Consider the following 16,367-nt stretch of genomic DNA (forward strand, 5'->3'; position numbering starts at 1 on the left):
ATGAGAGCACCGAGACGTGTGATTTGCTGCTCACACTGCCGATTCTGACATGAAGAGTCCAGTTTCAGTCTCTGATTCTGAGATTATTCAGCAAGAATATTACCCCAAAGTGACCATGACTAAAAAACAAACAGGACAATAAACTGATCGATCAGTAAATCAATCGATGAAAGACCAAAGTGGCTCCACCTACTGGTGAGGCTGAAGGAGGCGGGCCAGTGGGTCAGAGCCTGTGATTGGATGCCATGGGCGTAGGAGCTCATGTAGCTGCGTCGTCCCTGCAGCTTGTGAACCTTGACGGGACCTCCAGACGGACCGAGGACCCCCCTGCAGGGCCGAGATGCGTTCAGAAACACAAAACATTAAAGTGCCGTCAGCTGATGAGCACAACAGTGAACTGAACGATTCTGGATACACTGGTTACAGTCTGGGTCTTCTTCTCATTTTGACCGTCGTGTTTAATGTGTTTGAAACACTGTGGTCAACAGATCATTTTAGCCTGGTTCCAGACCAGAGTCCACATCCACAACTACCATGACTCAAACAGCTGCTGACCTGGTCAGAGTAACGTCAGTATTACTGGTCGGGTCGTAACATAGAACATAACAAACAGGAAACAGGAAGGAACAACTTGTAAAATATGGCCAGAATCCAGGGGCAGCTCCAGACCTACAGGGGGCAACAGACCACCAGAGAAACCACCAACTGGCTGTAGCTGCAGCCACCATCAGCTCAGTTAGCCCTGCAGCTGACTCGACTGGCCTCGGATCAGCCTCCCAGCGAACCCAGAGATCAGATGTGTCGGGTTTAAACTGAAACAACTGGGCCGAAACCTTGTTAAAAAGGAAGGTTTCTCCGTGCTGGCGGTCTGAACAGGAAGAAGCGTTCGATGTGGTTTTAAATAGAAAATTAGACTTGAGAGGAAAATGTCTGAAACAAAACCAGAGGACAGGAAGAAGAGCTGTGAAGGACGAGTCCTGAGGGAGTCGGTGTCGTTTTCCTCTCGGGGCCCCTGCGGTTCTCTGCAGAGGAAGGAGGAGGTCAGTCAGGGTTGAAGGCTTAATCCTTCACTCCTGCACATTCCTTCGTTGTGTTGGTGTTTCGCTGAGGTTCAGCAGAGAGCAGAGCTCACGCTGCTCGCTGTTATGTCACATCTGCAGCCGCTGTCAGCGGCACAACAGTCTGTAGATCTGCACCCAACCATACCAGAAAACCACCGATCGCTGCTAAGACCCTCCATCGAACCACAAACCTGACGCCGAGCCATCGGCACACAGATGCAGCTGTGGTGGGAAACCCAGCAACAAAACGTTAAAAATCATTTGCAAAGCACTGACTTCAGCCTTCAGACAGCAGGCGTCCCCACCTGTGGACAGCAGCTCCACAGACGGAGGAGACGGAGGCGTAGATTCCCGTCCCGAACACGGACACCCTCCACTGGGTGCAGTCTGGAGGACACAGAACCACCGCCCCGTCCTCCACCAGGTCGGCCCCTCGGGTCACACAGGTCACCGGGTTCGGCACTGAGAGACAAGTGACAGCAGCGTTAGAGATGGACAGTGTCTTCTCCTGTAGGACACAATGAAGACGGAACTAATCTCATCTAATCATCTGAGATTCCCTTTAGTTTCTTTGTGATCTTTCACAGTTTTTTTGTTTAAATGGCACTGAACTTCAGGGGCTTCAGTGGCGTGGAGCAAATCGAAGCCATGTTCATTATACACATGAACATACGTGTGTGTGCGTGCAGGCTGATTCACGAGTACGCAGGATTGGACAAAAACAGAAGCAGAAAGCAAACAAGTCACAACATGTGTCGTATGGCAGGTGTTTGTTTCACGAAGCCAACCGACCAATCACAACGTGACCTCTGGCTTCACGTCACCTGCGTTCACTTTCCAGCGTTTCGTGCGAGTGTCTGAGCTGTGACACAACCGTGCAGTCCACACGTCCACAGTCTAAAGCAGTCCAACGGCATTATCATGGTAATAATGTTTTCAGCCGAGCAAAAAATGACTCGAAGACTGGGAGAAAGATTTACGGCGGAGAATCAAAAGCGTCTGCTGTTACATAATTCACAAGAGGGTCGGTAATTCATTGAAATCTATTCAGAATAATCAATGTGCTGTTTGAAGGGTCTGACTCAGGATGAAAGGAGTTTTTCATCTGCTTCATCTATCAGAGGAAGACGGACGCTCAGTTTAGATTTCAGACATTTTTATCATTCAGGCTCAATAAAAACACAAACGGGGAAGTTTAAGTTTATGTGCCAGTCCGGAGACACTGAGCGACTGTTTGTCATCAAAGTGAAGAGGAAGATGAAGGCTTTTCTGCTGGCAGATCATTAAAGTCCCGTTTAAAAGTGAGCGACCACAGAATATGAACACATCTGTCCTCTAAACAGACAAAGGTCCCCTTGTGATTCTATCTGAACACACGTGATACATTTGAAACTGCTTTAGGAGTTCAGTCCAGCAAAATAAACTCCAGATGAAGCCAAGTGGCAGTTTGTATTCTTTGTTAACACACTGTGTTTACACTGCCATGGCGTATTTATTGTCCTTCATATTACATTACGTCTTGTTGAGCTGATGAATTTTCCTCTCGGCTGGACAACAAAGTTAGATGTTCTGACTTGTCTCGGGTTGGACACCGTCTCACCTGCTGCTACATTTCAGACGCCGTTTAATGAACGTCACTGGAATGGAGTCTGCTGAAACGTGGTGATTCAGGTTCAGTGAACTTTGGCCACTGAACTCAAACCAACAGCAGGTTGTTTTCTCTGAGGGGACGTGACGCAACATCGAATTAAAATAAGTCGGCTGAACAGACTGACAAGCAGCAGCAGTAGAGCTTTCTGCTTCGGGACAAGCACACAAGGCTGCAGCCAGCGTGTGACGCTCAAGCATCTCATCACGTGTGTCACGTGTTGCTTGTTCTCACATATTGTGGCTGTGCTGAACACTGCATCCGCCAGGTGGCGCTAACAGTACTTATGAGGACGCCCATTGCTGTAACGCATTTGTTAACACCTAACCTTAACCACCACAACCATGTCTAATTCACTGACTGTCTGTAAAGATGGAGGACATGAGGGCTCAAGCCAAAACATCTGGACGCCCCCTGGTGGCTGGCTGCAGTACAGCTCGTAAGCCCCTCCCCCTCAAATTTAGTCAATGGTACATGGGACAAACTAAAAACTTTTCCTTGGCAACAGACAGACAGACAGGCAGATAGACAGCTGGCCGACAGACAGACAGGCAGACAGACAGGCAGACAGGCAGATAGACAGCTGGCCGACAGACAGACAGGCAGACAGACAGGCAGACAGGTAACGTTCAGGACTGACCGCTGGTTTCGGAGCCAAACGTTGAGGCGATCAGAAATAAAAGGCCTGCAGAGGAAGAGAGAGACAATAATCCATCTGTAATACGATCTGATGTGTGATGTGATGTGAGCAGCGTACCTGTGAGAGGCAGCAGCACAGACAGCACAGACAGTCGAGACATTTCAGCACCTGAAACACAAACCGACCTACAAATCCAGTCAGAAAATCAGTACGTACACATGAAACTGTCAGTGAAGCAGTCTGTAAATCAGTCAGCAGGTTCGGTCTGCCATTAAGCTAACAGCTAACAGCTGACTCCACACATGCAACACACTCAGCAGGGCAGGCAACCAGTGTGTAAACCAGTTCGTAATTGGTTAACAAATTCATAACAGTCAGGTCAACAGTCAGGCAGCTAATCAACCAGCCTGTCAACTGGTTCACACACAAGACCAGTCAACCAGTAATCCAGTCAGAAACCCACTCACATAGGGAAACCAGTCAACAAACAAGGTCGGTCAACTGGTTAAGAACGAGCAGAATGGCAGGTCAACAGTTAGCTCAGTAAAACAGTCAGCAAACCAGTTTACATGTGAGCATACAGAAAATTCAGTTAACCGGTCAGTGAACCAGCTGGCAAACCAGGCAGGAAATACTTAAACAACATCAATCAACTAGTAAAGACTGGTTAACAATCATAGAAATCAGAACAGAACAGAAAACTGTCAATCAGCCAGTAAACCAGTCAGTACACCAGGAAACAAACATGACACCAGTCAGTAAACCAGTTAGTAAACAATTCACCTATCACAGCCAGCCAGTCAGTAAACCATTAGTAAGCAGTTGACTTATTACTGGTCTCCCAGTAAGCCAGTCAGTCAGGTGTTAAACCAGTCAGTCAGGTGTTAAACCAGTCAGTCAGGTGTTAAACCAGTCGGTCAGGTGTTAAACCAGTCAGTCAGGTGTTAAACCAGTCGGTCAGGTGTTAAACCATGCGTTCAGTCAGTAAGAGTTCATCATCTTACTGACTGTTTCCTCGGCGGGCGTCTCTTCAGTTCTCTCCCTGGAAGCAGCAGACAGAAAGCTGGTGATGCTGTGCTGGTGTCAATCGCCCAGAGAACGAGGCAGCCCTTTAAATAAGCTCTCACACACACACACACACACACACACACACACCTTACAGCCGTGACATCAGAGGAGGAGGGGGAGGGGCTTCACTCACAGGTCAGCTTGAAAAAGAGAGAGAGAGAGAGAGAGAGAGAGAGAGAGAGAGAATAAACGATAGGAGAAAAACTGAAGTTCTGCTGAACATTAAAGATTCAACAGTTTTTTTATTTGAAATGCACACCAGTTTTAACCCGATAAACAACAACAACAACAACAACAACAACAACAGCTCCTCCTGTGAAACAGCCAAAGAAGTCAGAGTCATCACATCAGGTTCCAGTTCTGTCGGAGTCCATCATCAGCCCAGTCTGAACTCTACTCGGCTCTGAACGCTCAGGGGTTAGTAACTGTAGTTGTTATCGGTGATATTCAGATTCAAGTCACCAACATTCAGGGCTGAGTCTCCGAGTTAAGCAAGTTCAAGTCATTAACATTCAGTCTGAGCGAATGATAAAGTCCGAGTCAGCGGGCGGTCAGTGTTCAAGTCCGAGTCGTCTGTGACAGGAGCGCTGAGGGTTGGATATTTGAACTCTGTTGACTTTGAGTTTACTAACATGTCAGACTTGGACATGTTGCTGTCCTGCTGCGAGTGACGATCTGTTTCTCTGCTTCCTGTTTGTTTGGTGAGCTCAGTAAACATGACTGCTGAACTGAAGGGGGACACGTGAGACACAGATGTGGACACAAAGGAAGCAGAGGACGTGACGTGACACATATGTTACATATATCACCTGCTGTCACCGAATCCTTCAGCTGTTTTGTTGTTGGATGTTGATGTCAGCGAGGCTTGAGGGTTGATCTGGAGGTAAGAACAAAGCTCAGGTTGGAGAACCTGTCAGCCCAGCTTACACTTTATGAACCTGCATTAAGGTCCATTTCACTGTCTTCTCATACCCACAAAGGTCCCTGCAGATCGTCCGTGTTTGTCCGCTGACCATGTCCACACCCGTGTGGAGCTTCTCTGAACCCTGGCCCCACCTTTGACGGATCCACCTCTGAAGGACCCAGAAGCTGCTCGGGTGCTCAGGGTTTCAGGGTGTCTGGTTTCATGCTTATACAGCACACAGTAATCACTTAATCTGCTCGCTGGGCCAGATTAAATGATTATAGCCATAAATTCTTGCTGTGATTTGGCCAAGACACACAGCAGACTACATGTTGGCCCTGCACCAATCATGACTCACTGTCCTCCACAGCTTACAGAGGGGACCAGGGACCGCCTTGATTCCTGACAGCACCAACATCACTTCTCTTTTTCTTATCTTTTCTTCATTCTTCGCAGCAGGCAGTTGACAGAGAAAATGAGTTGCCAGCTATTTTGACGGTAAAATGTTTTAGTCATTCTACACGCCAAAATATCAAACCTTTGCTGGTTGCAGCTTCTTAAATGTTGAGATTTGCTGCTCGGTGATGACAAATTTTCACAGTTTAGAAATGTTAAAAACTAATCGTGAAGATAATCTGCAGATTACCCAGCAACGAAACCAGTCGTGAGCGTCAGCCCTGTTTCAGTGAGCACCAAACAAAAGTCAGTGTTTGGTTCCCATCACGTGCCGTCCACTCGTAGCCGCGGGACTCTTCACGTCAGCCTCGTTCTATCACCTCTGAGGCTCAGGTTATTGTCAAGGGCCGGGCGGAGCTCAGGGTCGGCTTGGTAACGTTACCTGTGCAGGTACACGAGCAGACCCCACAGCAGCGGTCAGGAATTCGGCTTGGCCAGCTCCCAGCATTCAGCTGGTAAAATGAGGAGGGTGAAGAAAATGTCTCGAGGAGAAACGTAAGCGGAGCAAAGGAGAACATTTTCTGAAGGCTTTCACAGACACATGGTACAGACAGATACAATAAACATTCACATGATCAATGCACGTCTGAGTGCAGCTCAGCATCAACTGCTTTTTGATGGAGAGCCGACTCATTTTTTCTGGAAAGTATTTTCTCCTCGTGTTTCTGTTTTGAGTCTCGGCTTCTCAGCAACACTAATGCTTTTTTCCGTATGATGGAAGGTTCAGTCAAAACAGTTTCGTTTCCAGGCAGATTCGCAGTTAATCTGTCTGAAAGCCCCGAAGAGGTGCTACTGTATGACGGCATGAGATGGAACATCGGAGGCTTATTATGAAAAGAAAATGTCATCTCCACTGAAAGCAGAGCTCAGTGTTTCTCCCTATAGGATGGTTCGCCCTATAGGTCATAAAGTAAATCCTTTGAGAGTTGATGTTAACGTACGCTAACGACGTTAAGTACAGCCCCGCAGAGTCATTTACTTAGCCTGAGACAAACTGTCTGAAATTTTAGCAGAGTTGGCTTGAACAACAGAAGTTGAATTTTTCCTCGTGTCTTGACTTAATGCCTTGTAATCCTCTACGACAAGCTGTTTCAAATAAACTTCATTTTGTGCAAAACACATGCCGCAGTGGCTGTGACCTTGGCTTCGTTGTATCTTGTACCCTCGGAACTGAAAACCCCGAGCACTGGAAGTCTGCTGAGGGACCCCTCGGCCCAGAAGAAGCAAACCTGCCTCCAGGTTTCTGTCCAGTCTTTCTTCAGTAGCCTACACACACTTTGGTCTGCAGCACAGGAGGTTACTGTTAATAATCTCAACTGGATTGAGAGAAGCTAATGGATCCGTTGTTTATATTTTCACAGACTGACGTGTTGTTATTGCCTTTATATAACTTGCTCCGGGCTCAGCTGAAATCCAGAGCAGATGTTGTAAATCTTTTATCAGATGGGCAGCCTATGAGAACGTGATGTGTGTCGGGACCTGATCTCCCACAGAGCTGCTGCCCAGCCTGAGTACCTCAGTGCAGTTTCAAATCAAATCACACTGTTACAATTATGATTAATTCTATTTAACACAACTGTTTTGAAAGTATGTTATTTAATATGGCAGGAAATTAATTTAAATTTAAAGTTCTCCTGACAGAAGACTCCAGGCCATGAGGGGGAGCTATGGAGCGGAACTCGAATAGAGGACTCACGTCGTTGTGACATTGTGTTCATGCAGGTGTGACAAAGCAGTGATGAATCAAACAGGTGCCACGTCTGCAGCGAGGTCGGAACTACAGGAGGTACAAGACTTTCAAATCAGGACCACATTATTAGGATGGTGGCCATCGTGTCAATAGAGACTCTTTTTCAGAACTGCAGCCTTTTAGCTACACAGGAAGTTAACTGATTCAGGTGACCTTAATATCATTGAAGCTTGGAGACAGCAAAGGAAAGGAGACAAAAACGGGGAAAGTTTTCAAAGAACTTGAGAAGCTAACATTAGCTTACTTAGCTAGTTATAGCTAATAAACTGGTAGCAGCAGTAACTAGTGACTAGTAACTTGTGCAGTTTGTTGAGTCTTGAAACTCTTGGACGAGGAAACCTGACAGAAGTTCAAGAGGTTTGGGACAAGAATGCAAAAACATGCTCAAGGGAACAACGTCCATGTTGGTTTAGTCCAAGTCTCCTTGGTTTGACTTCCTGTCAGCGCAACTCATGAACACATTGCTTTTCAACAGCCAAATCACTGAGTCTGGATGAGGTCACTGAAAGCATCAACAACACAGAGTTTACAGAACGGTCAGCTGCATCACCACAAGACAACACTGCAGCTTTGTCGACAGAAAAACAGACTACATGCTGTGACAGATCACCTCTCAGGAAAGCATGCTGCTGGATGCATTAGAAAATGGTCAGAGCAGTTTCTGTGTGAGAAGCCTGAACACCTGTATCACCTTCCACCTGGACTCGTGTAAATGCTCCAAATAGCTTTGCCCTGATATTAAAAGCTGGTCTCTGCTCCTCACCTGAGAAAGTGCTTTCAGGTGGAGCTCGGTGAGCTAAGAGCCGGAGACACCTGATCTATGTGTGTCACCGAGTCCTCGCACAACAATCAGCTCTTTGTCTGACGCAGCAGAGGACCGGACTCCATCGAGCCCCTGTAACACTGCATGCCGACACGATTCAAGTGTTTACATGGTTCAAACAATACATCTGATGGTCAGCTGGATGGGAGCCAATCAGATGTCTTACCTGGCAGAAGGGCTGGGGCAACAAAGATGGCAGCTGACCCAGGATCTGTTGTCAGCAGGATGATATCAGGAGATTAAAAAATAGGTCAACATGAGTCTGGAATGAGGAGATCCTCACTAGAAATCCCGTTAACTCCGCATGGGAAGCACCCAACTCTTCCAGAGAGGCTTCGTCCATCGGCAGCCAGTCTTCAGGTTGTTTCTCCTCCCTGCTGGTGCAGTTTTCCTGGCAGTACGATGTCATCTGAGGCACCAAACAACAGAACAGAAACTCAGAGCAGGCTGTAAACACCTTCGACAACAACACGTCTCATCGCCACATGGCGTCAGGCTGCGTTTCGCCAAATGTTTTCAAACTTTTTGGCTGCAGGACCCCTGTGGTCCACACAGTTTCAGAATGAACAGGAAGACTGGGGTCAGTCTGAGTTAGCCTGAATGAAGCCTAAATGTGGTGATACTACAGTGTAGAAATACTCTGGTCCTACAATTAAAATAAATAGAATGTCAGTAGAACATACAGTTGTATTATTGCATGACACATTCTAAGGTGTGTGTGTTTTGTCATAGGCAGCTACTGTATGATGGAAATTGATCAAATATTCAAAATGACAAAATTAATACATTTTGTCATTTTGAATATTTTGATCATTAATTGTTGTAAAGTTCTGGATAAATGAGAAGCAGAGACTTAAAAACCGTGGGCACATCAAACATATGAACACATGGCTCTACAAGTGTAATATACTTACCTCCAGGGGGCGCCAGTGAGACTTTAGACTTTTTAATCTGTTTCTTTAACCCCGTGAAGACCTTTTTATCTTTTTTACATAACACTCTTATTATTCCAGTTAATTAAACATGAACACTGGTCGTATTAATGCAGCATTAAAGAGTTTTTGATATTTTCATCTGGTTGGTTTAACAAGCTGGACTAAGAACATTAGAGAGCGAGTTTTTCTGGATGTTTCCTCTCATCCAGCAGATAAAACCTGAACTCCCACGCTGAACAGCAGGCTGCTGAACTTATAACACTGTGAGTATTACTGACATATGGGGACAAAAATCTGTCACAGTTACATTAAAAGGCACTTGCCTTCCTTATGAGGACAAAAACACACGTTTCTTCATGGTAAATCATAAAATTTTAGCATGTAAACATTAGCTAATTAGCAGTAAACACAGCTGAGTCTGATGTGAATGTCATTAGTCCTGAAACCAAAGAACTGGACACATTAAAATGTTGACCTGATGATGGCCTGAGATGAAAAGTTTATCACCGTTCATCCTGAGGCTAACATGAATGTTTGAACCAGGAGCCGCAGTAGACAGAGCTTCGCGGTCTGAAAAGTGAAGCTAATGTATTCTTTGTAATGTCCAGCAGGGGGAGACTCCACTGGTTTCAAACAGAATTCTGATTGTATGTGAGCTTATGAAAAAATGAGCCAACTTCTCAGTTGATTTATGAACTCAGTAAACAGTTTCCTGATGAGCTTACAGTCTCAGTTGCTGGTTTCAAGTCTTCTTTATTACAGCACGATGTTCATGCTGTGAATTATGCTCTCGTTTAAAGTCAAGCAGGCCATGAAACGGGGGACGTTTTAGAGTGGGGATACCATGGTGTGTTCTCTGGTTCTCAGTCAGATCCAATCGGGATAAAGAAGGTGATAAAGGAAAAACTTACCACTTTGAGTTTGAATGCAGGAACAATTTTAATTGTAGAATTCACCTGTGAAGAGAAGAAGAGAAGGAGTCCTGAAACATCTTGAAGAAAACCTCACAGGAAATGGTTTATTCACTGATGGATGAAACGTGACATTTGAGATTTTAAGAGTATTTTAAGAGTTTTTGCTCAGTTAGTGTGAAGCCCCAAGTGTTTCTGTTATTTGTGGTGGGAGACCACCCGCCCTCACACACACAGAGTTAATCCCAGCTCAGTGTCAGCGACGTCGACTCTGTTATGTTGACTTCATGACCCGGGAGCTGAAATAATGAGGAGGAAGAAAAAGAAAAAGAACGGGGGGGCGGGGGAGAAGGGATAATAGGAATGGATTAGAAGAATAGGAAAAGAAGAGATGAAGAGGATAGAAGAGAGTAAAAACAACAGATATACCAGGAGGCGGAAGATGAAGGAAAATGAGGATAACAAAGGTTAATAAGGAGAGCCATGAGGACAAAACGGAGGAAGAAAACCATATTTTCACTTTCAAAGCTTGTGATAGACTCTCAGACACACAGAGTGTATAAAGCTCAGGTCAAAGTTTCTGTTTACTTTTGTTTTCACCAAACTTTGAGATGATGGAAGCGAGACGAGAACACGTGAGACTACTGATCTCTCGTGATCAGGATCGAGGAGGTTTATGATGGACAATTTCCTCCTGCTGAGAAAAAGGCCATGTCGAAGACTTATTGTTAGGTTAGCTGTTCCCCCTGCTTCTAGTCTTTGTGCTAAGCTAGGCTAAACACGACCTGAACCTGCCTTTGTACTGAAACCACTGGCTGCATAAAAAGGATGGACAACATGAGAGGTCCCCAAACGCCCCCTGGTTACCAGCAGGACCTTACAAGGTTCAAAACCGATACCGAATTGGCTTCTTTCTATGAGATCAGTCAGTAACAAAACCTGGCGCCCCAGGAGTTTTACTTTAACACAGTGCTGAGATCAGTTTGGGGTTCGAACTGCGATTCTTACGGTTGATTTGGACAGCAGCCAGGCTGATAGCTGGAACCATGTTGCTAACGCTAACTAATGCTAACTCCACTTCCCCCTGACCTGGACTTAAGAAATGATCTGCAGCATTATGACTGGTCTTTGGTCTGCATTTACACACACACACACACACACAGATTAAAATGCCATGATGACATAATCCTCAGATTGATCTCTTTGTTTTGGTGCAGTGGTGTTGGAGGAACATGGCAGCAGCAGCAGAGCTGTACCACACTGTGCCAGACTGCCTTTAAAGTGATGGATGATGTGTGTGTGTGCGTGTGTGTGTATGTGTGTGTGTGATACAACAGTTGCCCTGCTACTCCTGAGTTGAGAAACTTTCCAGTCTACCAGTTAATGGGAGTTAAATGAGGCAAAAGTTGATCCTGTTTGTTGATCTCTCGTATTCGACAGAAGCGTCCACAGAGAACACAGCTGAACACAACGCTGGAGGCCCAGTTACACCAGTGTGATCCCATCAGCCATTGCAATGAAAAACTTTAGTGAATTTAATATCTCAAAATTCTGAGAAACTCTCACAACGACTCACAGGAAGTTTTCATCATCAGGTTGGGTGAACCTGGCCTCCACTTCAAGCTCTCATGTTGTCCATCAAGCAGCTCAGAGAAGGTTTGAGAAGTGATGTAAAGATGATGGTGATTCTGCTGTGAAACCAGATCTCCTTTAGTCCTTCAGTCCTACAGATGGCGGCTCGCAGTGCAGCGGCTCTCGTCTCTCTGACTGCAGTGATCTATACTGTACATCACATTAAGGAAACACTGCAGTCCGTCTAAATAAAGAGAGAGGCCGCTGCGGGTCAAGACTGTTTAGCTTTATTAGAACTGAGTGAAGGAGATAGAAATTACAGTGAAGACAGCAAATGTTTAATCCATTTACAGACCAACAGAGTTCAATATAAAACGAGAGGACTGAAGACAGAGAGGTTCACATATCGTCGGCGTCCCATCACTTGTGGCCAAGCTGGGAGAGCTGTGGAGAGGACAGCGGAGGAAGATCTTTCACTTCAAAATGCACTTAAAGAAGTCAAGGTACCGATGGAGCAGTAACATGTGATGAATGTTTCAGCAGACTGCAGGACAGGTGCTGTGTCTCACCTGTTTGATGAACTGAGCAGCACTGAAGAGTTCACTGCAGCCGTAAACGACTTTCTTCCCCTGCTTGAACTGAACACACACATCAACAACATCGTTCATGTCCAAATTACTGTCAGCACACAGAAATGAGGAGGTTAATCTCAGCTAACCGCCGGGAGTCAAGAGGATGGCCGTAAAGAATTAAGAATATGTTAATAACATGGTTATGGCAATAAGCAACTGGTTAATGGATCTAAATGGCTGCTGTGACTTTTTATTAAGATCATATAACACAAAGGCTTTGGAACAAATTGTTAATAAAGATTAAACTGAACAATCGGAAGAGATACCAAGTTAACGCAGCAGCAGCAGCAGTACCAGCAGTGTTACAGTACCTTAGCGTAGTCGACCAGGTTCTGGTACTCGATGTAGTTTCCTCCTCCCACGACGAACACGATGGCCTGGAAACAAACAGATCAGTGACCTCACGGATCAGAAAATCCAACCAAAACTTCTTTCAATGTTGCAGCCTTTCCTGTTTCTGCACTGGTTTTTCACAATAAGAGCCTTAAAGAAAGAGAACTGATAAAGCTTTTGTTGTGCACAAGCCACTCAGTCAGTTGTCCTGAAACTGACCGAATCTCATCAATCAAACCTGAGTCCAGAATCTCCGCTCACCTCCTGAAACGGGTTCTTGTTCCTGGGAATGGAGCTGAGGGAGGACAGGAAGAGGAGCAGTGAGGATGATGAGACACTCCTGAGCTTTTCTGACTGATTTCTGATCAAACTCTAGCGTGTGATGTCGTACCTCTCGCTGCCTCGTAGCATCTTTGGGTCGAAGTATCGATAGTCGTCCGTCTCCTGAGAGAGAAAAACAGGAGTCACCCGACCGAACAGCTGATGGACTCTGACACATTGAAACACGTCTACTAACCAGCTGTCCGTGGTGAAAGCTTAAAAACACACAAATACATTTAACAACCCCCATCACATCAAGACTCAGATGTCTGACCCGTGGAACCTTCTCTCGCTCAACGAGAATAAATCTGAAGTTAGACTTTTTTGTGCCACAGCGTCATGATGCCGATCCTCTGAGCGAAGCCTCGTGTCTATCAGGACGAAGAGTCGGTCTGCAAAATGTTCTGCTGTTGATTTTATCTGGATTTTATGTTTCCTCCTAAATGGACAATTAGTGATTTCAAGTTAGATAAAAGTTGGTAGGTGTTGCACACCTGGCTGCAAACAGAATACAGAACCTCAAAACCAACCAAAGGCCTCTGGCGGTCTCTTAGGGTGTGTTCAGTCCTGGTCCAGCAGTGCCCAATCAGCTGCCAATTCAGGCTGAGTCAGCTAAAGGGATCAGCTAATCAATATCTGTGACAGGTCCTCCCTGGGACACATGTCGATATGTGGAAGACCGGCACTCTGCTAGCCAGTCGGAGCTCCTGGTGGACACCGCCGGACGGGACCCCTTCTTCTCTGTCTTTCTGAGACAATGAAGTTGGACTTTGTGTGTGTGTCAGCATACAGACAGGATGCAGCTAGCCTGGCTATGCTAAGCTAAGCTAATCACATCCTGACACCAAATGCTGAACTTTCATATTTTATATTCTTACTGGTTCAACATAAACTCAACACAACACAAAGACTCGCAAAAAAACAAAACCCTGAATGCAACAGGAACACACACACACACACACACACACATACACACAATGAGAACAATCTGATCGAGGGCGAATGTGCTTTCTGTTTCTTTCATCTTTATCTGAGTCCTGTACTCCCCCTCCTCCCCCTCCTCCCCCTGTCAGATTCACTACAACAGGATCTTTGTTGGTCGTCTGTAACTCCAGACGCTGAGAAACCTTCAGAGAGCGTGTGTGTGTGTGTGTGTGTGCGTGTGTGTGTTGTCCAGTGGTCACAGTTTGATTTCTCACTTTTCTTTCCTGCCTGATTGACATGCGAGTCGGCTGATCAGTGAGTGCATCTCAAACTCGAGTCCAGACCAAACCCGAGTTTTCTAATATTTCCAAAGTAACAGAAAGTGTCGTCAGTCTGCATCAGAGCACATGAGGACCGACCGTCATCCAGCTCACGGCAGCAGTTCAGAGACCTCACAAAGTGTGGATCCTCAGCAACAAATAAAAATCACACGTTCTGTTCACGGCCAAACGTTGTGCCAATGTTCAGTGCAGACTGGGACTGTCACCATGTCTACCGTGTCTGTTTGCTAAATCAAAAACAAACACTGGAACTGAATTACTGAAACGGGAAGCGCCGATGAAGCATCACGACCCCCGAAATGAAATCAGTTCAGGTTTTTCTGATGACTAAAAGTGAAAAAAGTGAACCAACAGCAAAGAGACGAACTCACAGGATTCGACTTCATCTCCATCAGGTTGTCCAGGATCCGAGTGACTGGAAGGTTCTGAAAGAAAAGAGAAGAACTTTAAATACCTCGCAGCCCTGATAAAACAATCATACAAACCGTTTTTCATTTTGCCATCATTTTTCAATTAATCAATTATAAACCTTAAAGTTTGTCATTATTTTCATCTGTTTGAACAGAGCTTGTTCGACTTGTTTGAATTGTCAGAAAAGTTGTTTTGTTTGGACTCGGCTCTAAAAACGTTCTTTCTTTCTCGGCGTTGGATCTGTGAGTGTGGAACACGTCTGACTGAGCGTCTGTAAGCTTCTGGCAGCTCGTTCACTTTCTGTATGGAGAAAACAGACACCACCTTCACGCTGGTGCCAGCTTCACCCTGAAACACCCCATCATCCTGCTCGCTGTCATCGCCATCCGCCTGCCCAGAGACTCCCTGTCATCAGCCTCGCCTGATTCAACCTCCTGCCGTCTCTGAGCGTTAGCAGGCTGCTTACAGGTGACGCGCCGCCATGTTGGAGTGTCCAAAGAAGGAAAGACAAAGAAAATGTCTCACAAATCCCGTGGAAGGAGAGAGGAGGATCGCAGTCTTTGCCATCCAACATGGCAGCTGGTCGCCACTGGTCAACGAGAAGCCTTCGCTGCAGGCACTGAGCCTCAGTGTTTGTTCAGCTTAACAGTCGGACTGCTGGACATGAAGGGATGATGTGTGTCAGAGTCTGGGACGGACAAAATGATGACACGCGTTCACAGTGTGGGACAGCAGGAGTTTCACTCTTCAGCCTACTGTCATCAGCGCCGGGGCGAGGAGATGAACTGTCCCTTTAAAATGACCTTTACTCTAGTGATATGCATTTTTGTAAAAACCAAACCCACAGTCCCTGTGAGCCACATGCTAACATCTGGCTGCACAGCTGCTCAAATGTGAGGCTGAGAGTCGGACTCACGTGCTGCTTCAGGACCAGGTTCTTCACTCCCTCCATGACGAACTGGGAGCCCGTGTTCATCACTCTGGAAAACAGCCTGGGGGGGTAGGGATAGGAGGAGGAGGGAGGAGGAGGAGGAGAAAGAGGAGGAGGAGAACAGGGTTAGGCTGGTAGTTTGTTTTACCTGAATGGATAAAAATACTAATACTGCCAGTACGGTGAATACAAGACTCCAGTGAGTACTGCGGCTCAGAATTTAAAGGAATAAATAACGAGCCGAATTTCCAAAATAACATCAGCTCAGTGTGGGAAAAAAAGCGTGGACGTGAGTTTGGTTTGAAGGTTTCACTGAACAATTTTTATTTTTCTCAAATTAGAAGTTTTGGAAATCGTTCTTGGGTGCCCTGCTGAACGGAGGCTCTAAAAGTCCCATTAGAGAGTGATTTGTTTTATCTTTTTGTCTCCAGTCATTTTTCTCAGGAGCTTTTTGAGGCAACACGACTGCTGCTGAATCACAACAGAAATGCTTCGAATCATCACGATTACCACGAGTGCATCGCGGATTCACGTGTGGAGTCTGCGACCTGCTGTCACTTCACGTATTTGACGCTAACCAGTTAATGTTGTGAAAGGTTTGGCTAGTTTCAGGCACAAAGACTACCTGGTTAGGTTGAGGGAAAGATCGCAGCTTCAGCTAAAACAAGAATGTTACGGGTGGGTGAGTCCGACACAGGAGACAATC

At 45.9% G+C, this 16,367-nt stretch overlaps 2 protein-coding genes and 1 long non-coding RNA gene across 5 annotated transcripts in view; 1 reads left to right on the forward strand and 2 right to left on the reverse strand.

Annotated features, from left to right (window-relative positions):
• Nucleotides 1–3,830, reverse strand: part of coch (coagulation factor C homolog, cochlin (Limulus polyphemus)) — an 8,629-nt gene extending 4,799 nt beyond the window's left edge. The window contains exons 1-4 of one of the 2 annotated variants that reach the window (XM_046413336.1): nucleotides 3,467–3,830; nucleotides 3,350–3,394; nucleotides 1,367–1,523; nucleotides 194–327 (exon numbers count right to left, since the gene is read on the reverse strand). In XM_046413336.1, coding sequence (XP_046269292.1) covers nucleotides 194–327; nucleotides 1,367–1,523; nucleotides 3,350–3,394; nucleotides 3,467–3,509 — 379 coding nt within the window. In that variant the 5' untranslated portion in view covers nucleotides 3,510–3,830. Of the gene's footprint in view, nucleotides 1–193; nucleotides 328–1,366; nucleotides 1,524–3,349 lie in introns of both variants that reach the window. The other variant, XM_046413335.1, reaches the window with a different exon arrangement.
• LOC124072146 overlaps nucleotides 1–16,367 on the forward strand; it is a 26,187-nt gene that overhangs the window by 7,897 nt on the left and 1,923 nt on the right. The window lies entirely within an intron of this gene.
• The window catches only part of scfd1 (sec1 family domain containing 1), a 16,685-nt gene continuing 12,354 nt past the window's right edge, over nucleotides 12,037–16,367 (reverse strand). For both annotated transcript variants that reach the window (XM_046413334.1, XM_046413333.1), the window contains exons 19-25: nucleotides 15,647–15,722; nucleotides 14,691–14,744; nucleotides 13,125–13,177; nucleotides 12,995–13,028; nucleotides 12,712–12,777; nucleotides 12,338–12,406; nucleotides 12,037–12,212 (exon numbers count right to left, since the gene is read on the reverse strand). In XM_046413334.1, coding sequence (XP_046269290.1) covers nucleotides 12,189–12,212; nucleotides 12,338–12,406; nucleotides 12,712–12,777; nucleotides 12,995–13,028; nucleotides 13,125–13,177; nucleotides 14,691–14,744; nucleotides 15,647–15,722 — 376 coding nt within the window. In that variant the 3' untranslated portion in view covers nucleotides 12,037–12,188. The remainder of the gene's footprint in view (nucleotides 12,213–12,337; nucleotides 12,407–12,711; nucleotides 12,778–12,994; nucleotides 13,029–13,124; nucleotides 13,178–14,690; nucleotides 14,745–15,646; nucleotides 15,723–16,367) is intronic.

Source organism: Scatophagus argus, chromosome 15 (assembly GCF_020382885.2).
Source record: "Scatophagus argus isolate fScaArg1 chromosome 15, fScaArg1.pri, whole genome shotgun sequence".
Taxonomy (NCBI): Eukaryota; Metazoa; Chordata; class Actinopteri; family Scatophagidae; genus Scatophagus; species Scatophagus argus.